Source organism: Amia ocellicauda, chromosome 12, assembly GCF_036373705.1.
Source record: "Amia ocellicauda isolate fAmiCal2 chromosome 12, fAmiCal2.hap1, whole genome shotgun sequence".
Taxonomy (NCBI): Eukaryota; Metazoa; Chordata; class Actinopteri; order Amiiformes; family Amiidae; genus Amia; species Amia ocellicauda.
Window position 1 is genome coordinate 30931031 of NC_089861.1, and position 23655 is coordinate 30954685.

Below are 23655 nucleotides of genomic sequence, written 5' to 3' on the forward strand. Positions count from 1 at the left end.
ATATATATATATATATATTAGTGCATAATCGTGTAATCTCATTTTCTGACAGCGTGAAGCATCACTCTACACCAGAAGGATTCGTTCGCGAACTGCACGTCACTAGTGTCCAGATTATCACAGTTGAATGTCAACTGATAACAATATTAAATATATTAAAAAAACTTCTGGTAATTGAAATTACATTTGAAGAACTTTAATAAGAATAACAGCCCTTGTCTGTGACCCTACATCTTGACAGCACTTGGCTTTCACCGTCCAGGATGTAGGGAGTCTCTTACTTTACTTGTGTAAATTGTAAATTGGAATTTGTAAAATGTATTTTGAATGGCTGTTTTAGCTAAGTTGAATTTGTAATGATTGATGCCTTGTGCTTCTCTGTATTTTTGCACTTTGTTTGCACTTATGTTGTAAGTGAAATAAAATTTAATTAATTAATTAATTAATTAATAATAATAATAATAATAATAATAATAATAATAATAATGACGAGGGGAAGTACTTGTGTTTATTAGTCGCATTTTATTTTTGCCCTATACAAAAAATACTTATTATGAATTAATGTTATTAATTAAAAACAAAGTACAGCACCTCTGAGTTTCGCTTTCTAAAGAACTGTAGAAGATCAGGGCGGAGAGAGAGTTTCATATCCTCCCGGCATTTAAAACAACAAGCGAGCAGACAGGTCACTGCAGTGCGGGTCAGACGCGGCAGACGCCCCTGGTTTAAACGGTGTCGGGTCGTTGAGTCTCGCTGTGTGTGAGTGTGAGTGTGTGTGTCTATGTGTAAATATCAGTGTGTGTGTGTGTGTGTGTGTGTGTGTGTCTGAGTGTGTATGTCTGTGTTTGTGTGTCTGTGTGTGTGTGTGCGTGTGTGTGTGTGTCTGTGTGTGCGTGTGCGTGTGTGTGTGTTTGCGTGTGTGTGTGTGTGTGTGTGTGTGTGTGTCTATGTGTAAATATCAGTGTGTGTGTGTGAGTGTGTATGTCTGTGTGTGTGTGTGTGTGTGTGTGTCTGCGTGTGTGTGCGTGTGTAAATATCAGTGAGTGTGTGTGTGTGTCTGTGTCTGTGTGTAAATATCAGTGAGCGTGTGTGTGGGTGTGCGTCAGTGTGAATGTCTGTGTGTGTGTGTGTGTCTGCGTGTGTCTGTGTGTAAATATCAGTGAGTGTGTGTGTGTGTGTGTGTGTCTGTGTGTGTGTGTGTCTGTGTGTAAATATCAGTGAGCGTGTGTGTGGGTGTACGTCAGTGTGTATGTCTGTGTGTGTGTGTGTGGGGAGGGGGGTGGATTGACACATGGCTATAGCACCCAGATCTCAACCGGGGGGCTATGGAAAAATAAATTGGGCAGCGGCGTCTTCGTTGTGGGAGAGATCATGCAGGATTTAATTTAAATTGGTTTATTATTACCATTACAAAAATTAAAGTAAACCTACATAAAATACAAAAACAGGTGAAAGAAGGCTGTGAGGATTTAACACATTAACTCTTTTTTCCCTTTTGTTTGTTGTGGAGTACATTTAAAATACCCAGTTAATTCAACTGCGCGGTGAATGGAGAGGGAGAACACAAATTAAGAGTTGCAAAGTGAATAACGTGAATATCATGAATTAAAAGTGAAAGTCGGACTGAGACTCATGTCAGAAAGAGAAAACAATGATGAAAAGGGAGCAGGGGAGGGGCGACAGAGAAGGAAATAAAATCTGGTGTGCTACAGCTCCGAAAATGCAGTGTTGCTTTTTTCTTATTCGAACTGATTTTGGGAAATGTTGTTTAAAGCGAGTTTGCAGCAGTGGGTACCAGTGAATGGTTCCTAATCTTGACCTTGGGACCTGCTGTCCTGCTGGTCTTTGATGCAACTGCACTCAATTAATTAGTTGAAACCTTAATATATTTATAATTTGCTTCGTGTGATTTTTTCAAACTTACAACAAGTGGGATAATTTGGGTGCCTTTTACATTTTAATATTGAACTTGACATCTCCAATGCTTTAACATTAAGATCTGATTAGGCCAATTATTAGTTAAATTAAGTTATTGAGATCTTGGATGGAATCAATTCTAGCAGGACACTGGTCCGCAGAATCACTGCTCTGTGCAGAGGAGGATAGTGGGTGCAGATGTACAGTACAGATGTGCGGATGATCTGTGCTTTCTTGGTTTCTTCTTCCTCTTGTTTCTGAAGACTTTTTGTCACCACATCTCCTCCTAGAGTCTTGCAGTCATCAGCATGAAACTTTGCACACTTATGACACTATATCTGGAAATGGTTGCTTTTACTTATGGTGCAGATTTGGGTGCAAATCCCAGAAGGATCCATAGAATGTCCACAGCAAATAACTTAAGAGAAGTTGAAGTCAGGACCATCGTAACTAGTGAACACTAACAAGAAACCATAGCCTCTCTGTAATAGTAATCTGATCTTTGACCTTTCCAGAGCCTAAAAACAGATAATGGAAAATGTAGTGCATTTCAAAGAAAAAGTTGGGTGGTCAGGTGCTGTCATGTGTATGGGTCCAATGTATTGTGGATGGGTTGTTGGCAGTGTCCAAAAATGACCTTTTTGATGCCCTTTGACTTTCCTTTCCTAGTATTCATTTATTCATCTTATTCTTTAGTTAATAATGTTGTTTGTTGTTGTTCCCATTAAAGTGTCATGTTTTATTATTGTTTTTGTCAGATAAAACCATGATCAAAAGTTCATAGCAAAAGGCAAATGTGTCAGGTTTCATTTCAGTTTGGGTTGAGTGCTAATGTATATAAACATGCACCCTGGGTCAATTGTCTTTACTGCTCTTTTCTTCTTTGTAGGCCCAAGCGATGAACGAGTATGATATTATATTGGACAGCGAGGTCTCGCAGATCCGCGAGGCGCTGGAGAACGACAGCCTGGCGGATGCCGCCTCTAAGATCCAGTCCTACTTTGAGTCCCTGGAGCACGTGGAGCTCAACATTGCCATCACGGGGGAGTCGGGCTCGGGCAAGTCCACCTTCGTCAATGCTTTCCGTGGCATAGGAGACGATGATGTGGCCTCGGCCCCCACAGGGGTAGTGGAGACCACCATGAAGCCCACGCCATACCCCCACCCTTGCTACCCCAACATAAAGGTAATATGGAAATTACTTTATTCTTCTCAAGTATTAATAATACTGTTTTTTGTTAGACTGACAGAAAATAATAAAGGCGAAATATTTTATCAATCCTAACAAGGTTCAACAGCATTAGCATATCATTCTCTATATGTCTGGTAATAGGACAAAGCATATGGATACATTTACTGACTGGTCTAGAGCTCAGTCTGCAGGTCAGCTGGAAAGGAGGAATCTATTTTCCTCCAATTGAATCTTGATGGAACCTTACAACTTGTCCTTTTTAACCCTCTTTGACCTTATCCCACCAGCCAATCAGCAATTACTTCCTGGGTGGCTGGCCAATTGCAATAACCTGTATGATTTTTAATATAAAGCAATCAAATACTTGTAGAGACCACCTTTGTGGATATCAGGGCATTGGCCAGTGGGGTGACGTGCTTGGTCAGGGGGGTGGGGCTGCATCACAATAATGTGAAAATACAACCTCCATATTCTTGCCAGGTGTGGGACCTGCCGGGCATCGGGACGCCCAACTTCAAGGCCAACGAGTACCTGGAGCAGGTGAGCTTCGAACGCTATGACTTTTTCATCATCATCGCGTCTGAGTGGTTCAAGACCAGCAATGTCCAGCTGGCCATTGGCATCCAAGAGATGAAGAAGAGGTTCTACTTTGTGCGCTCCAAGATCGACGACAGCCTGAGGGCCGCAGGCAGGAAGAAGTGCTACAACAAGGAGGAGACGCTGGAATTGATCCGGCAGGACTGCATCTGTGGTGAGGGGGGATGGAGGGAGTGGGAGTTGAGAGGGAGATGGTGACAGGAAGATGGAGAGGAACAGAGATAGAGAGTGAGAGAAAAGAGGCCACAAAGAGACCGTAATACAGGGAGAGTGGGAGATAAAAATAGAGTGACAGAGAGAGACAGTGAGAGACAAAGTGATGGAGAGTCTCAGGGAGGGGGCACGCTGTGCTCCACTCTCTGTGTGTGACAGAGCCCGGGCAGAGTCCAGGCAGTGAAGTAACACCCAATTCCCTGTGTCTCATATGATTTACATCGTTTCTCCCTTTCCCAACCCCTCACCCCCACAAACCAGGCCTGGAGCAGCACGGGGTGGTGTCCCCCATCGTCTTCCTCATCTCCAGCTTTGAGCTCCACCTCTACGACTTCCCCAAGCTGGAGGAGACCCTGGAGAGTGAGCTGCCCAAGCACAAAAGCCACGTTCTGCTGCTGTCTCTGCCCAACCTCACCCTGGAGATCAACCAGAGGAAGCGCCAGGCCCTGCAGGCCAACATCTGGAGGCTGGCCACCCTTTCCTGTGGCGTGGCAATGGTGCCCATCCCCGGGCTTGTGGTGGTTGTGGACGTGGGCATCTTGGTCAAGGAGCTGTGCAGGTACTACGAGGCCTTCGGGCTGGATGAGGAGTCACTGGCCAGCCTGGCAGAGAGGATGGACAAGCCGGTGGCAGAGCTGAAGGAGGTGATCAAGTCCCCGCTCAGCAAGGAGATTTCGGCAGATGTGGTCATCAAGATGTTGACCAAGGCGGTAGGGGCGGGGCTGATGGTGGTGGAGTACTGGGCCAGCACCATCCCTATCTTCGGCTCCATGGCGGCCAGGGGTATTTCGTTTGGCACCACCTACTACATGCTGAAGAGCTGCCTGGACCAGCTGGCCAACGACTCGCACAATGTCCTCATGAGGGCACTGGAGTCCGAGGTGTGAGGGGGCTGTACGAGGAGGAGGATTCAAAGTTTTTAAATGGTCCAAGCTGGTGCTTCTCAGCCCTGGTCCTGTGGGCCCCACTGTCCTGCTGGTTTCTATTCCAGCTGAGCACTCTGGGTACTAAATTGAAGTGTTACTACAACTTACTATGATTATACTATTACTACCATTACCTATTTTACAACAGTGAGATAATTACACTTTACGTATCAATTTATATGCAGCACTCAAATTCTCTATCTTTTTTGTAAGGTAAACACTTACAAAAAGTCAGAATAAACAAATCTTTAGACAAATTAAAATGTTCATTAAGTAATTGCGGAGTTGATCTGGAACACAAGCCGGCAGGACAGCGGGGGCCCGGGACCAGGGTTCAACCACACTGGTCTGCACCCCAGTGCAGGGTTACATCTCCCAGTATCATCAGCACCTCTATGTCTAGGGGAAATCTGACCCTATTCAAGACAACCGTGCTGGAGAGCCACAGTGCAGTAGGTATGGTTTATTGGCTGCTTGACGGTCAATGACATGTAGGCCTAGACCCAAATCAATACATTGGCCTACCTTCCCATACAGAACAAACCCCTATTATGCTAGAAAGCCACAGTACTTATTTCATAACTGTCTGTAAATATATTTATTTTCATTTTATGATTATTTTATAGGTCAGAAATATATGGTAAGGTCAATTTCTTCAACATATTTTCAACCTAAAATAAATGTATGGATTACAGACTGAAATATATCACATGTATTTTAACTTAACAAAAAAGTGGCCAAGGGTGTCAGATGAAAAATATCAGGAGCGCAACTTTATACCATCTGTTCAATATAATGTGTGTTCTGTAGGGGTTGTGAAGTGTAAATCACAACACTGCCCTCTATCATAGAATAGGATTTTGTCACTTTTGTACTTTTGTACTATAAAAACTTGGAACAGTGTACAGGTGTGTAAACTTTTGATTTGATCTATGTTTGAGTAGAAGGGGTTATATCTGAGCAGTTACAGGGTTAATTGAGTTCAGTTTCTCAGGCTGAATGTCAAATTTAAAGGTGCTGTGCAATATAGACCAGTTAGGTGAACTGGGAATGTATTTTCTCAGGTGTGGATCTGTTGACTCTGCTTTGAGGGTGGTTTTAGAGCAAATGTATACAGATAGGGTAAATTAATGTAACAAATGAATGCAGCGGTTTATATATATATATTCAATTATGTGTTTCTCAGTACAGTTTTAAAAATAAGATAATTGGGAAGGCACTTTAGAATGGGGATTTGGAGCTATAGTGGTTTATTATGGAGTTGGTGCGGTACACCCTTGTGGTAAATTAATGTCACAAACTCATCACACAATACAAAGAAATCAAACTTAAAATGTATATATTTCTATACAAATAAAATATGACATTAATAGCATTGTGTTTTTCATAAAAGTTATTAATCTATTTTCTGGTTTCATAGACCTTGATTAGCACTCGTCTTTGACTACCCAACCCTGTCTAAAATAACTGGATGGTGCAAGAATTTGATTAATTGAGGTTTGTGAAACCAGCCCTTTGTGTATCAGTTAGAAAGGTTTTAATGTCCCATGGAATTCACAAACCCTGTCCTCAAGAAACAAGAAGAGTTAAGTGTTTTAACCAACCGACTGACCTCACACATCCAATCAACCCAAAAGCGCATTACAAATCCTGCTTCCTTCCCAGTTTGTTTCTGGTGCACTATTCTGTGTTCCTATTGTAATAGCACAGGTTTGCAATCTGCTATTGAAATGCAAGTTACCCAGCTGAAATGCAGTAAAGTGCTTCATTCTCAAATGAAGCGGTTATGTGTGGGACACCAAATGTAAAACAGCACAAACTTTTTTCGAGTGTCTTTTTTCACAGATTTAACTTAAATCTTGTGTATTTTTCCAGATTTAGTAAATATTTTAGACAATATCCATTACAATTTCATTTTTTTAAATACTGAAATAAATGCTAAATGTATCAATATTTATTGTTTGATTAAATATTTAACTAAATCCTAAATATGTGTTTTGCAAACTAAACATTTAACTTTTAAATAAATATTTAACCTTATATCTCTGAGTCACAAAATAAATCTATAGCTTTTAAATGTTTAGTTTAAATCACAATGTTAAATCTAAATGTTAAATAATGTAAAAGGTGGTGGAAGCAAACCCAATTAGTTTAAACACCCTACTGGGGTGGGGGGGGGGGTCATTACATTATTACTCCATTCACAGGAACAGAAAAGCTCTCCAGCTCTCAAGTGGTTGAAGCATAATATCTTAGTACATGAAAGTAAGTACTGAAAGACAGAAGAGAAAACAGGAGCTTGAAACTACCATATTAAAGTCCACCTTAAATAAAAAATACTGCATTCTGAAATTGGGAGGGGGAGGGGGTTTACTTGATCTGAGTAGGGAAAAATATATATATCAGAAAATATTAACAATTTTGATATATTCTAGAACCAGACAGTCTACTGATGAAAACAAGACCATCAGAATTTTGGTAGAAGCAACACATACCAGTACAGAGCTCTAAATGTCAGGAAGTAAATACTCTCTTTACAATGTACTAATACAAAACGAATTTGTGGGATCTGTGAGCGTCTGAGTGGGTCACCCCCTGCTACATCTGTCTGCGCCATCCGTCCCCGGGCACAGCATGGTATCATGAAAACACTGGCTGGGGTGTTTGAGATTGACACAGGCGTGTAGACAATAAACTCAGCTTTCAAACTAAATGCAGATTTGGTGGTTAGCCAATAGCTGACGTGGCTGTGGAGAGTTATTTTTCAGAAAGACTGGATCCTGAGGTGGATTTGTATTATTATTTGGTTATTTGTATTATTTCATGTGTACAGTTTTGTTTGGCCACTTGGGTATGTGTTTGTACAGCACCTAGACACCTCTCACAAAAGCCCTGGTTAGAGTGGTTTCTGTTTGTCCTATCAACACACAAATTGGTACAGTTGTTGTTGACACGCCATTGAAGTGATATGTGGATTCAATTTGAAAATTGAAACAATAAAACACAGTTGGCTTTTCTGGACTATGTTCTGAACATATATAAAGACAATTCAAGCAATTTCCTTTCACATTATACCTTCCATATGCAAATATTTACAGTTAATAGCTTTTGAAATTGGGCCAGTCCATTTAGGAGGAATTTCCCATTTTTGACTATCAGCTTAAGAGGTTAACAGATATTAAATAGGGTGACCAGAAAACGAACACAGTTATAAAATATCAGTATCGGTGCATGCATTGATACTTAACAATATCTTAACAAGATGCCCTCTGATTTGGGGCACATAGTGGTGAACATAGGGATTATTTAGGCTCTGTATGCCACAACAAAGGATTGAAATGTGGGGGCATGTATGGCTGCCAAAGGAACTGGTTCCCTTGTATTGATCTGATGCATACTGCGAAAGCAACCCAAGACTTTTTTAAGGTGAAGTAGTGGAATGTTCTGCAATGGACAAGTCAATCACCTGACATGAATCCAATTGAGCAGCATTTCACTTCCTGAAGGCAAAACACCCCAAGAACAAGCAGGAACTAAAGACAGCTGCAGTACGGGCCTGGCAGAGCATCACCAGGGAAGAAACCCAGCATCTGGTGATGTCTATGTGTTCCAGACTTCAGGCAGTCATTGACTGAGGATTTACAACCAAGTATTGAAACTCACAATTGAATTCATGATTATGTTAGTTTGTCTAATTACTTTTGAGCCCCTAAAATTGGGGGAACCACATATAAAAATGTGTGTAATTCCTACACCTTTCGCCCAATTTGGATGTAACTACCCTCAAATTAAAGATGAAAGTCTACACTTAGACTTAGTTTCCTTTCAAATCCACTGTGGTGGCGTACAGAATCAAAATTATGACAAAAGTGTCACTGTCCAAATATTTATGGACCTAACTGTATGAACATAGTATTTATGAGTGGCTTTCATGGAAGTTCAGCTGTACCTATACGTATGCCATGTACCAGGTTATTCATTTGATTGTCTCCAAGTGAACTGATTCAGGGCAGGGAATAAATATACAACAGCTCTAGTCTACAGACCAGGCTTTTTCCATTACACAATTGTTGTAACTGCTGTGGAGTAAAAGGCTAACACTCAAACAGCTTGTGTATAATGTTCTTTATTATGATTTGAAGAAATAGGTTTAACATGGATTATATATAAGGCATGGCCTAAGTCATAAGACTTTAAGATGTTACATTTAACAGCCCCTTTTATAAGATTCGAACTAACACCCAGTGGTACAAAAAATTAGGGCTGCCTCGATTAAATGGACCTATTAATCAATGATCAATAATTTTCTCTACCTAGCAGATTTTTTTTTCCATTATAATGACTTGCGATTATACGGTTAAATTATAAAGTAGACTAATCACGCAAGTAATTACATCACATCATGAGAGTACAGTATCCACACACAAAATGGAGGATCAGAAGCTGATAAAGAGAGAACTATTCTAGCTTTGGATTTAAACTGGATTCGGAAGGAAACATTGAAGACAAAGTAAAGGTTTTCCGTTTCATTTGCAAGAAATGCTTTTCTTACAAGGGCAGTGTGAGTAGTTTACAGTATAATTTGCTAGCAAAACACCAGTTTGCTGTAGCGAGAGGGGAAGGAGAAATCTCTGGCCACATTGCAATTAAACAGTAATTGTTTTTGCATTATAATTATTTATTCAAACTCTCAATCATTGTCGCTAAGATCTCACGCATTAAATACTACAACTACTATGCACACTCCCTTAGCTCCTGCTTTTGCCGGCAGGAGCTGTATCTGTCATTGCATTTTGTATGTTGGAGGAGAACCAGGTGAGAGCAGTGCTAGAGATTCCAAGGTCAGTGAGGCAGGAGAGGAGGATGGAGTGATTGACGGTGTCAAATGCTGCAGAGAGATCAAGGAGGATGAGGACTGAGGAGAGGGAGGCTGCCCGAGCACAGCTGAGGGAGTCAGTGACAGCCAGGAGAGTCGTCTCAGTGGAGTGAGCTGTGCGGAAGCCGGATTGCAGAGGATCCAGGAGTGATGGGAAAGAAATGCAGAGAGCTGACTGAAATCCTGCAGCGCCCGCAAGGCCCCCCCTGCTCAAGAAAGCACATGTACAGGCCCGTCTGAAGTTTGCCAATGAACATCTGAATGATTCAGAGGAGAACTGGGTGAAAGTGTTGTGGTCAGATGAGACCAAAATCGAGCTCTTTGGCATCAACTCAACTCGCCGTGTTTGGAAGAGGAGGAATGACCCCAAGAACACCATCCCCACCGTCAAACATGGAGGTGGAAACATTATGCTTTGGGGGTGTCTTTCTGCTAAGGGGACAGGACAACTGCACCGCATCAAAGGGACAATGGACGGGGCCATGTACCGTCAAATCTTGGGTGAGAACCTCTTTCCCTCAGCCAGGGCATTGAAAATGGGTTGTGGATGGGTATTCCAGCATGACAATGACCCAAAACACACAGCCAAGGCAACAAAGGAGTGGCTCAAAAAGAAGCACATTAAGGTCCTGGAGGGCCTAGCCAGTCTCCAGACCTTAATCCCATAGAAAATCTGTGGAGGGAGCTGAAGGTTTGAGTTGCCAAACATCAGCCTCGCAACCTTAATGACTTGGAGAGGATCTGCAAAGAGGAGTGGGACAAAATCCCTCCTGAGATGTGTGCAAACCTGGTGGCCAACTACAAGAAACGTCTGACCTCTGTGATTGCCAACAAGGGTTTTGCCACCAAGTACTAAGTACTTTTTTCCCTCACTGTACACAAGGCTGGGGAGCTGCTTTCACCTCCAGGGATTCTTCCTTCCCTCTTGCCATTAAGTTGCAGGGAGCTGACCTTTCACAGGGAGAACTGGCTTAGTTGATTCCTGGAATCCAAGGCCTCTCCTGGATTCTGGGCTGGTGTTGTGAGCATGGGCTCATCTGGGATGCAGGTCAGGCTCCGGGTACGCTTTCGCCCACTACGAAAGCCAATACATGCAGTGGAACAAGATGAAACTGAAGAAGATTTTTTATTGGAACAATTTAAGTAAACAAAGAGGTTCAAATAGAATCACTCGGTGTATCACAGAGCAGAGCTGAGGAAAATTTAATCTGGACTGAAAAGCTGAAAGTAAATAAACAACTCACCGTCAAGCTGGATAGGGGAGCAGAATGACAGCATGACTGTCATCAGGGTCGAACTGGGACTGAAAAATGGCCCGGGACTGTGAAACGCAGACCGGCCCACGTGTACATTTTCCAAATTCAAATTCCCACACCATCCGCTATATAATAATATATACATTAATTTAAAAAACCCATGTGACATCTAAGTCAGAGTAAAGTTAAAATTAGAAACATAAAACAGTTTACAAAGGAGAGACCATTGGACCCATTGTTTGCTAATTGGTGTCCACCAATAATTTAATGATATGAGGATCAAATAAATTAAAGAGAATGCAAGTTGGACAAAATAAACCGATTACAGAAACACTTAAGGCATAGCACAAATATAATTAATCAGAGAAACTTTGGATGTTACATTCCCCAGATGATAGCTAATCGCTGTTTATATTTTTAAAGCAGTAATATTCAAAGTAGTTTAATGAAGGATAATATACAAAGTGTATGTTGGTGTGTGTAATCATGCTAGTGATTTAAGCATGATAGTGTCATGGGTGGCGCGTGATGACAGTATATCACTTAATTCATTAATTATTATATTATATAATTTAACAATTCTAACGTGTGCACTTTAATTTTCACGATTTCGGTTGTTTTCACTTATGAAGTGTGTTCTTTTTTTCTTCCTTATATTGTTTGAAGCACTTTTCTTGTGTTATTGGTTTATTGGGTTTTATTGATTGTTCAGTTTTGCCGAGAGCATGGCACCAGCCGCATTCTCACCTGGACTTACCTGCCCATTCTCTCTTAATCACCATCACCTGCACCCCTGGCTATTGAAGCCGAGAGACTGAGGCATTCGGGAGAGACAGATGGGAGAAAGAGAGACAGGACCTGAACGCCCGTGTTGGAGGGAAGGAGGAAGGACCCCTGCTGGAGAGGTGGAAGAGGGAGATCGTCAGAGCGACATTGTTCATTTCTTTCTAAGAGGATTACAAATAATAACACGGAGCCTGCAACCCGGGGGCGGCATGTATCCATAGAAGACTTGGCAGCGGAGTCTATGGGTTTGGTGTCTGTGTTTGAGTAGCGAGGGTGCAGGAGCGGTTATGCATTAAAAGTAACTGGAAGAGACTTTAAACCGGCAATCAAGAGATCTAGACAGTGGTATTTTTGAGAACGGCGTTTATTGAATTTGGCACCTCGACTCTTTTGGAGATTGTCCGGTGCGGAACTGTCTGTGGAGGAAGAAAGCACAAGACATTTTGGTAGTATGGCATGATATTGACATTGAGTTACTTTATGTTCATGACTGCTGTTGTGGCAGGTTGATTCAAGAGTCTAACTATTTGCTCACCTTAACTTTCCTTTGTTCCCAGTCTGTCAGTGCCTGTTCGGCCAACGAAGCGCCGGCTGGGTTCCTGGGGAAGAAGATGGATGGGAAAAGCTGTGTACTTACCTGGGAGGTTTGCCTGATGCCTGTATCTGTGGGGGTAAAGAGAGAGAAATAGGATTAGTATTTTTATTATATTGTAATTGAGTCATTTTATAGAAACCGTATTTTATTCTGTTTTAGTAGTGTTTTTGCTTTTTGCTTTTCTTTAGGTGTATGTTTGGGGGGGTTCTATTTTACCTGTTTGTGTGGAAACTGTGTACCTGTTTGTCCTGGGGTCCTGTCGAGCCTGCGTGGGGAGAAAGCGTGGGTACACGAGCTCCTCCCTTGTTAATCAAAGGAGGTGGTGTGGTCTTGCGTAGTCGCCCCCTAACTACCCACTAGGCGGAGACAATTAAAAAGGTAATTAACTACCTTTGTCTAAAACGGCAGTTTATAATCTTCGTCTACCCGCTAGCAGTCTAATGATGTAGCAGAGTCTGCCAAAAACATTTTAAAAGAGAAGGTGATTCAGCAGCCAGTAGCAGGTCGGGAATGAGAGACAATCATAATTCAATTCCTCACGGCCAATCAGAACGAACTGATGTCTGAGGCCTGATGGGGACAGTTCATGGTACCTTTCTCATGCGAATACCAATCGCGGTCTGTAAAATGGATGTACAAATGCACTGTTCAAGTTTTCACCAGGCTCACACCAGTACAACGGTTGTATAATATTCAGTCCACACTCAAAGTGAACGCGGCCGATGAAACTATTATACATGTGTGTGTATATGTATATATACATATTTATTTATTTTTTGCATAGTGTCACGGCGATTACTTTGACCTGCCGTTCAGGAATTCTCCCGACGGCCAGTCCGACCCTGCCTGTCATTAAACCAAACAAGATCAGAATCTGCATTGATCCAAAAGACTTAAAATCAAGCCATCAAAAGGGGACACTACCTTTTGTATATAGTTGAACAGGTTGTGTCAGAAATGCCAAAATATTCTGTTTTGGATGCAAATCAGGGCTTTTGGAAATTCAGCTGAATGAGGAATGCTCAAAACTGTACCTTCAACACAATGTTCGGAAGGTATCGATTTAAGAGGCTTCTATTTTGGGATCTCATCTGCTCCAAAGGTATTCCATAAGAGCATAGCACAGTTGCTGGATGGCCTAGAAGGAGTGATAAAAATTATAGATTACTAATAATAATAATAGATGACATTCTAGTCTGGGGTGAAGATGTCAGACAGCATGATCAAAGGGTGATTAAATTGCTAGAGAGCAAGGGCTAACAATCTGAAACTTAACAAAAATAAATGTATCATAACACAAACAGAAATAAGCTACATTGGACATGTATTGAGTAATGAAGGGTTAAAACCAGATGCCAAGAAAGTGAGAGCAATTCAAGAGATGCCAGAACCAGAAGACAAATCTGCCTTGATGCAGTTCATGGGCATTGCAGTACCTTGCCAAATTCATTCTGAACCTCAGGAAATTGCTTGAAACTTGCTTGAAAAGAAAAGCTATGTAGAACTCAAAACACTAGTAACAAAGGAAACTTTACTCAAATTCTATGATGTAACCAAACCAATGACATTGTCAGTTGATGCAAGCTCTGAAGGTCTAGGAGCAGGAATACTGCAGGAAGGTAAACCTGTGGCTTATTACCTATCAGCCAGGCACCTCCACAACTACAAAGGATGCTCATGAGACTAAAGATACAGTCTGCTGGTCACCTACAAACCAGGTAAAGACTTGCATATTGCGGATACACTGAGTAGTGTACCTCAAAGACAAGGACCACAAGCAGATGGAAGAAGAGTTGGAAGTTAACCTGCTTACTCAATTACTTCCCATCTCAGGAGAAGCTGCAGGAATTCAAGACTGCAACTGGGCATATGTAACGTGGTGACTCAGGTATGAGGAACCCAGGTGCAGAGATTAGGGAGTCCAGGGACAGGCAAGGGATAATAACAGCAAAAGCAATGTCCAGGAGAATCCAAAGGCGAGGTCAATAAGGCAAGCAATGGTCAACGATCAGGCAAACAGGCTGGTCAGGAAAATCCAGGAATCATAAGTCGAGATAAACAAGAAGGTCAAGGAACAGGCAAGAGTCAATAAACAAGAGGGAAACACTCAGAACAGCAACTCAAAAGAAGACTAGACTTGGGAATAATAGATGTGACCAGGGTAGGAGATGAAAGGTAATAGGTGCTGGGCGGTGCTGAGCGAATGGGAGTTTGAGGAATGTGAAATAACCGGTAAAAGGGTTTAGAACTCTGTTGATGATGACCACTGGTGGTGAGTTGAAGAAGTGCAGGGGGAAACTGTGACCGCATGATGTCCATAAGCTTAAAGAAATAGTGTTAAAGGGATGGCCAGCAGAGAAGAGCAAAGTTCCAGAGGACATCAAAAAGTACTGGATGTTCAGGGAAGACATCACTGGAGGGGATGTATGGGGAGACGAGTGACTGAAGGTATCTTGGTGCAGTGTGGTCGAGACAGCGGTAGGTGAGGGTCAGTGTCTTGAACTGGATGCGTGCCGCTATCGGGAGCCAGTGGAGGGAGGAGAGCAGTGGAGTAGCGTGTGCGAATCGGGGCAGAGAGACACCAGACGGGCCGCCGAGTTCTGGATGAGCTGGAGCGGCGGGTAGTGGATGCAGGCAGGCCGGCCAGGAGGGAGTTGCTGTATCCAGGCGGGAGAGGACCAGGGACTGGACGAGCAGCTGAGTCGAGTAGTCAGTGAGGAAGGGACGGATTCGGCGTATGTTGCTCAGGAAGAATCTACAGGTGCGTGTCAGCGTGCCTGTATACATATGTATATATGTTTTATGAAACTCAGTTAATGTAATTTGAAACATGATTAAAAACTATTTTATAATCTATTGTTCAAATCTTGATATTTACACTGTCGACGTTCTTTGATCAGATGTGTTTCACGTCAGACAGAGAGTTGTCTGATTCGCGAACGTGATCAAGTTTATTGGTAGCTGAATGCTATGACTGAATGACACGGTAATTAGTAAAGTATTCAATTTAGCATAGAAAACTTTATAATACCGATATGGAGGTATAGTAAAAAGTCCTAACCGGTCTGTAAATGAATACCGGTATATCGTTTTTACGTTTTTTTACGGTATACTGAGCAGCCCTACCAATCATCCTTGGGATTCCTATTTAAAAAAGTGTTCTGTATATAGGCCCAGCCTATGCATATTAAAAATAGACCAAGTATTTTTATATTTCAAATTACTTGCGATCACATAAAAAGGCTCTTTGATCTTTAGAAGGCTTAAAAGGCCAAGGAACAAAACAAATGCATCCAGCAGTTTAGTGAGAGCAAGTGTCACCCACTACATGGCAGACAGTATTGCTACTCAGATGTGCAGCATCGCCGATGGGATACATGAAGTGTCCGCTGGCAAAATACCGCACAGCAAGACACACAGTGAGGGCATCACTCCGGCGAGTGGCATTGAGACGTCTGGCCCTAGAAGCCGGCAAAGACACTGAATTCCCTCAGATGAGAATCAATATCTTTCATAGAGAGCATCATTGGGGTAAGACAGAGCCAAACTTATACTATTTGTATATAACGGCAGGGCAATGGGAGAATCTGTGGGACTTTGTTTTTGGGGTAGATTGTGATTTTAATGGAGTTTTTTAAATGGCTTCTTTTGTTTGGTTGGATAGTTATTAAAAGTTTGTTCATTGTTTTGTGTTTTGTTTTCACTTGCACTCAATCATTACCAATGCACCTTCGTTTGTTTTCATATTTACTTAATATCTACTGCTTTTACATTTTGTAAAATAACTAAAACTGGTATATTAATATACATTGTGTGGCATTTATGTTTTAAGAAAAAAAAAATGCAGTGGTATCAATCTACCGTAAGAACGAAAGTGCACAAATGTACATTTGTTTATTTTTGAGAATTTAGCTTTTTTTTGCCAACTTTATTCAGATTTTAAATTGTTGGAGTGTTAAATATTAAATTGCATTTTAAATGATTTATGGATAGTTGATCAATTCCATATTTAATCTATTTTAGTGCAAAAGAAGTCCTGTGGTCACTGAGACGAGAAAACAATGAGGAAGAAGTTGTTCTCATCAACATATACAGACGCAATGTTTGGGATGGTGCTGTAAGAGCCATGAAGAGGCCAAACTTCTCTACAAACAAACGCATAGATGTAAAAAGTACAGATGATGCAGGTGTTTCTGAAGGAGCTGTGGATTGTGGAGGGACAATGAGGGATTTTTTCTGACTAGTCCTTGCAATATATAAGAAATATCATGTTTGATGGCCCAGAATATCAGCGCACTCTCTCATGCCATGCACAGTGTAAGTATGCAAAAGAAACTGTTATGTTGTGAAAATAATAAAGATAAATAATAAATCTTCTGGAAAATATATATCAAATGTAAATGGCATGTGTTCCAGGAAATCAAACAGAAGTGTGATTAGGAAATAAGACAATATTTGTCCATTGTTGACTGCTTGTGCAAAACAAATATTTAACTTGCACAATTCCCAACAGTTACCTTAGTTTTGTTAACATGATGAATACAGATATGTGCAGTAACCATTACGATTGTTCAACTTGTGATATTTTACATACTAAACATAATAAAATTGCCAAACTGCCATTAGAAATAAAATCATGGGCATCACGTTAACCATAGCTAACTTAATTAAGAAAGCAGAAAATGTAATGCTTTGTAAGTTATATATTATTTTTTCTGTTTGATAGCATTGAAAGACAACAGCTACTTTGCAGGACAGTTAATAGCAATGATCATAGTGAATGGAGGACCCTCACCCCATTTCTTCACCCCAGTGTTGCTACAAGCAGTAGTGTTAGGCCCTGACAATGTGCATGCCGATATTGAGGATGTAACAGATTCTGACATCAAAAGTCAGCTGTTAGAGGTAAGAAAGTGAAGATGCAGACAGTGAAGGAGTAAAGGAGAGTTTTATTTGGTAATTGTTACATTTGTAAGGCTTTTGTTTATAAACAAACACACTACACTTGCCCATCAATTACATAGTCCATTGATGTATTATTATTTAAGATGGTGCTGCGCAATTCATTCATGTTTTGTTTCTATCATAAGATTGCAAAAACAGAAAACAAAAGGGACCTTGATGAGGCTGTAACGAGGAATATAAGCCTTCTCAGCCCGGCAGAATGTTTAAAACAAATCACACCTGAAAACAAGCATGCTGTCGTGTAAGGTGTGGTTGACGGGTATGTTCTTAAATGTACAAGAACACCATTTGAAAGGTATTTCCTTGAATTATGTAAACTTTATTTAAGTAAACTTATTTATTCTGAAGCCCAGACAAGTCCAGCATTAAGAAATGTAGTTGTATGATTAATTAATGTATATATATATATATATATATATATATATATATATATATATATATATATATTTTTTTTTTGCATAGGTTCCAAGATGGACTCTAATCCTTTGGGTTGCTCGGTTGTATAGGCTCACCTTGAAGTCTTCACAGCAATTTTCACTAATTCAATGAAGAAGCTCACTGCCGAGGATCTTGAGCTGCTATTCAATGAGCAGAGATCTGAACGAGGGAGCAATAGTTTTCAGAGAGAGAATTAAGTATTTTCTTATTGGAGAGATTATCTCTTGGATGTTGAAAGTAAGTTTTATTTAGCACTTGTCTTGTGCCCCGTTTCCACTGGCGCACGCGTCCGGACGCGAAAGCGAAGCTGTGGGCTGGACTTGTAGACAGACGGGATAGATCAGATACATTGTGTCGGAAGATATCATCTCAAGTGCCGTGTGCGATCACTAATAAATTACAGTTTTATTAGCAGCATGGAGTGAAATCCAGCACAGAAACAATGACTGCTTACAGTTAATATCCGAGTGCATGAAAAACTTGGATTTCACAGGACCGGTGCAGCGCCTAACTAGTTGCAATAAACTGAAGGATAATAATCGGAGCGGTAGCAGCCGATATTATTAATATTTTATGAATAACTGGCCGGTGTTTCAGGCTGTGCTTTGTGAATGGTGTGTAGGACAATCCGCAGACAAATCAGTATTAAGGCGAACACGATTAACGTGTGCCCATTTATACAGAAGAGCCACTTAAGAGAGAGAGAGAGGGCTCGGGAACAGAGGACCCAGGTGCAGTGCTGGATCGAGGGATCGTCGGGAAGGCGTAGGTCGGGTACCGGTAGATCAGGGCAAGAGAGGCAAGGCAGAGTTGTGGTCGAGGTCACCGGCGGGGGTCGTGGGATCGGGCAAACAAGGACCGGTCGAGGTCACTGGTGATGGTCGGCGGAAACAGGGCTCGGAGTCGTAAGCGGTGCTTGACGAGACTTCGCCTCGAGTGAGCGCAGTGAGGGGTTTAAGACAGGGAGCAGGAACTGGGAAGAAAAGTGCGGAGCCAATGGAAACAGAGGGAGAGTGAAGAAGTGCACAAGGGAGACCGGAATGTTAATAAGGTGATTGACAGGTGAGTAAAGAACAATGAACAGGGAGATAGCGGCCTCTAGTGGAGAGAGAGGGTGATGGCTGAAAACCATGACAATCTGGGTGTCCCTCGAAAACATTAAGGACTGGTTTAATAAATGCATGCGTGTAAAGTCCATACTTCAGTTCAATTTTAACCTGCTATATTGAAGCTGGATGATTAATCGTGAAATGTGTATTTTGTTTCAACTGTAACTTGCCCTGGTTAAGGACGTCTGCTAAATAAATTATAAATAATTCTCAGGGCTCGCAACATTTCAAAATCTCTGGTAGCCCTTCGGGCAGGCACTCTTCAGATTTTGGTAGCCCGAAATTAATTTTACTAGCCCAAATAAAAAAAGTTTCTTTTTTTTACTTTCCTGCTGTGATACCATGGGGTCTCTCTGACGCCACCCCAATGTCTATGTCACTTTCTTCATGGTACTAGTGCAGGGTTAAATTAAGTGGCTGTGTATGGGTCCAGTCACAGGGGTTCACGGACACTTTTGCATTAAAGAAGTGGAGCGACCGAAATGTTCGGTGCCGCCTGGCGAAACAAATGGGTTCTGCAGCGCAACGCCAGACACATGAGCGTCAGCACGGCGTGTTTGAGTTTCCCGCTAGAAGGCCCAGAAAAACAAGGGAGAACAAAATAATGTTTGACATGAGGTCTTAACTAGAAGTATTTTTACATGCATTGGGGATATTGATGTTTGGTCATGTACGATTGATTTAATAGCGAGTTATAATCGTAAGAGACAGTGATATTAACGCTGCACTGGGTTTTGGTCTCCCGTTGAGATCGTTGCGACATAAACCCGAGCGCACAGCTCTGCTGTTGTATCCATTAAGCACAAATAAAAGCCTGATTTTCTGAGGGAATAATTCACATATTAAAGTGTGGCAATAAATTCAATAATAATAATAATAATAATAATAATAATACCAGATTTGTGTGAGGCAAGTAAATGGTGCTCTAATTATGTTATGCTGTTTATATAGCAGAATATATGCTAGTGTGTGTCGCACATGGATTCAGACATTCTGACACGCAAGGTGACGCATTCACTGAAAGTGGGTCTTCGTTTTTTATTCACGTATTTCTCTTAAAACAAGAGCTCCAGCGTGGAGATTCATGACAGATTGCACTGCGTGTTCCTGGGCTACCCAATATGCGGCCCGCGAGCCGACCCGGTCTGCCCTCCCCCCCTCCGCTGTTACCGGAGAAAACCCTGTCCCATCCCCTTCCCCCCACCGCGCTCATACCGGAGAAAACACCATCAGCACCCCCCCCCGCCCCGTTACCGCAGAAAACCCTGTCCCATCCCCTGCCCCCCCCCCCGCGCTCATACCGGAGAAAACACCGTCAGCACCCCCCCCCTGTTACCGCAGAAAACCCTGTCCCATCCCCTGCCCCCCCCGAGCTCATACCGGAGAAGCCCGACTGGAAAACACTATAGCCCCGAGAAGTCGGGCTAGCGATTTTGCGGGCCCTGATTCTGCTAAAAGTATTGTTTGCAGTTACAAATCTGCAGAAAGAGTAATAAGTTAAGGGAGTCACGTTGTGCCGTTTAAAATACATATTATTATTATTATTATTATTATTATTATTATTATTATTATTATTAGCACAAATGATAACGATAATAATAATACATATTTGCTATTTAGTATTATTGCTGCACATGGAAACGTATTCTTATGGGGACGTGATGTCTGAATATAATGTTGACACGTTTGCTCTTCCTAACATCACTAAACAGAAACGTGTATTTATTACAATGTTTACAATCATGTAAAACACAAATAATAAAATAGACACAGAAGTCCTCTCCACTTCTGGCTGTATCGCTCGTAGTGTTGTTCTGTCTCTGTTTTTAACACAAACACAAACCAAACCCTTCAAAGCGGCCTGGTTTTACAAAGGAGCTCTAAGCCAGTGGAACCGGTATGGAATGCCATGTGAGTCAATATTAAATAAATAAATAAATAAATATGGCTATGAAATAAATCTTGAAATAAATAAATGAAATAAATATATAGACAATAAATATATAAATACATATAAATATAAATATATAAATGAGTCAGTATATAAATAAATAGTATATATATATATATATATATATATATATATATAATTTTAATTATGTTTTTCATGCCACGTATTTAATTCAAGGCACTTTTATTTCATAATGCCACATTTATGTATTTCACAGCACTTTTATTTCATAATGACACATTTAAGTATTTCCAGGCACTTTTATTTCATAATGACACATTTTTGTATTTCATTGCACTTTAATTTCATAATGACATATTTCTGTATTTCATGGCACTTTCATAATGTCACCTTTCCATTTGGTATATTCAAATGAATGGGGCGTGGTTTCTCACAGATTCAGACCAAATCAACAGGACATTGAGTCTGTATGCAAGCTGCTGTGCGCACAATACGGAAGACAGCGGTGTGCTCCGAGACACCATGCTATTCTTAGCAAATCAAATTAATCACTTGGGACCAGTTTTTCTAAACTTTTGATCTGAATCAGAATGATCCAGATTTTGTAATCCTCTTACCACATGACCCGAATATCGATAATAATAATTATATATTTTTCTCTAATGACCATATAATAAAAACATTGCAACTCACCATGTCACTGAATCAGTGGGAGCCCTAAGCTTGTTTCCCGGCAACAAGACGGTCCCATCTAGGGGTGATGGGAGACAGCGACACCTGAAGGGTACTCCGTAATTTAGTTTTTATTGCCGTCATTGCGGAAAACCCCGCTTCGCAGAGATAGGATGTTGGAAATGGAAGCAATGTTTTCAGTGCTTTTGTGGCTATCTCGGGATATTCAGCCTTGATTTTAATCTAGAAGGTCGGCAGAGATTAAGTTATCTCAAACATACTTTTAAGGCCACCGTCATTTGCAACTTCATGGAGTTGATCTTCTTCCTGCACAGACATGGATGATTCAACAGGGACATTCACAAATGGGTCGTGGATCCATTCCTTTGCAGTTCGTGGGTGTTTGGCGGTTGGGAAGTATCGCTCGAACTCCGCTGACAGCGAAGCTAGGTGATCGCGTACCAGCTGGGAGAAAGACGGCCCAGTCTCAGTCTCTCCCCAAATCCCTGCTAATGTTGGGAACATGCCAAATATGCCCATGTCCACTCGCCATCCCCACAGTTCCAGTTTGGCTTTGAATGCAGCCACTTTATCTGCCAACTTAAAGACAGTTGTCATTCTCCCCTGAAATGACAGATTGACTTCATTGAGCAGGTTGAATATGTCGCACAGGTAAGCGGGTAAATTCGGGTGACATTTTTCGGCTAGCCAGCATTTCTCTGTGAATGACACAGTGCGAAGCCTCACATTCAGGCTCACCTCTTTAACCCGGGCAGTGAAACCAGACAGCCGTCCAGTCATGGCAGCTGCCCCATCCAGGCTGGCCAATGCAGAGGAAACTCAGTGTACCAAAGAATTGATTGTGGATTTATGGAGGCACAAACTGTCTCCAATGACTTGGTAAAATGCTCCACATGCATAGAAGTGCAAAGCCATGAGGACCTGTTCCTCCACAATCAAGGCATAACTTCTTTGAGTGGTGTGTTCCAGATGTGGTTGAAGTATATTGGTAATGAACTGAATGTCCTCCCGACCAAATCTAAATCTTGCATGAAGTTCATCATTTGTATTCTCAAAGTGGTTTGGGGCGTTCAGTGTGAATCCTTGTGGTATATCTTCTCCTGTGGTGTTGTAGACAGAGGCGATTCTAGGGTATGTAGGGGCCCCAGGCAAAATAATTCCTGACGGTGATGGTATTTTCTCCCGTGAGAGCGGGGGCGGGGGGGTGCATCAGAGTTTTCTGCCATGTGAGCGGGGGGGAAGGGGGTGGCCCGAGGCCACAATTACTTTTACATCCCCAGGCCGTGGGATGCCTACTCCCTTGCAACGCCCCTGGTTGTAGACGGTGAACAATGGATTTCATTGTTGTGGAATGGTCCCTTGTTTCTACAATTGCTTTAAAGACTGCTCAATTAACCTCTCCTGTTTTGACACCTGAATATGATTTAGCATATGTCAATATAAACAATCAGTTGCAGCTGCAGAGACAGAAAGAACATGGATGTACCAGCAACTAGCTTGAAGGGGACCAATTTCACCTTTGCTGAAATGCAAGCCCTACTGGAGTCAATTATGACAGCCTAATGGGCACATTCAACACCTCAGGTCACAGAACCCCAGTGACAGCCAAGATGAAGCATGGCATTTGGATTGACATTACCAGCAATGTTAATGCCACAGGAGCTGGTCAGCTACGAATGGTAGAGCAAGTGAAATTACGGTGGAAGGATTTAAAGCAGAAGGCCACCAAAGACCACAGTGAGTCAAAATACCCTCAAACAGGGAACAAGCCACACAAACGAGGAGAATTCACAGATCTCATTCTTGACATCATTGGTGGATCAAGATACAGGCTCTGCATGGCATTTCATCTGTCTCACAAGGAGGTGAGTCAGGGCTTTGTGGGACTGAGAATGATGTTAGGGATTCTGATCCCCTTAATGAGTCAGAAGACCACCTCCTGACCTCCATCAGGAGTTAGTTAGTGGCACACCACAACAATCCGAGGATCCTCATTCTCCAGAGGTAGATCCACCCCCCAAAAGAACAAAACATGTTGAGAAAAACAACAATAAAACAACTGCAAGATGCTGGGGTTAATTTTTCTGATGAAGAACTTTATTATTTATTATTTATTTATTTGTTAATTTAATATTGACTAAAATGGCATTCCATATGAAACAACTTGTAGCGCTGGAGGT

At 41.7% G+C, this 23655-nt stretch overlaps 1 protein-coding gene across 1 annotated transcript; it reads left to right on the forward strand.

Annotated features, from left to right (window-relative positions):
• Window positions 1-2718: 2718 nt before the first annotated feature.
• LOC136764921 (interferon-inducible GTPase 5-like) lies at window positions 2719-6317 on the forward strand. Its single transcript, XM_066719304.1, has 3 exons — window positions 2719-3103; window positions 3590-3860; window positions 4181-6317. The coding sequence occupies exons 1-3, from the start codon at window positions 2816-2818 to the stop codon at window positions 4804-4806; spliced, it is 1185 nt and encodes a 394-aa protein (XP_066575401.1). The 5' UTR covers window positions 2719-2815; the 3' UTR covers window positions 4807-6317.
• Window positions 6318-23655: the final 17338 nt, after the last annotated feature.

What these genes read in the sequence shown, in the direction of transcription:
- LOC136764921 (XM_066719304.1), top strand. Translation starts at nt 2,816, where the DNA reads ATGAACGAGTATGATATTATATTGGACAGCGAGGTCTCGCAGATCCGC. An exon ending in CTTGCTACCCCAACATAAAG is followed by an intron (nt 3,104 to 3,589) that starts GTAATATGGAAA and finishes TATTCTTGCCAG; the next exon opens with GTGTGGGACCTGCCGGGCAT. An exon ending in CCGGCAGGACTGCATCTGTG is followed by an intron (nt 3,861 to 4,180) that starts GTGAGGGGGGAT and finishes CCCACAAACCAG; the next exon opens with GCCTGGAGCAGCACGGGGTG.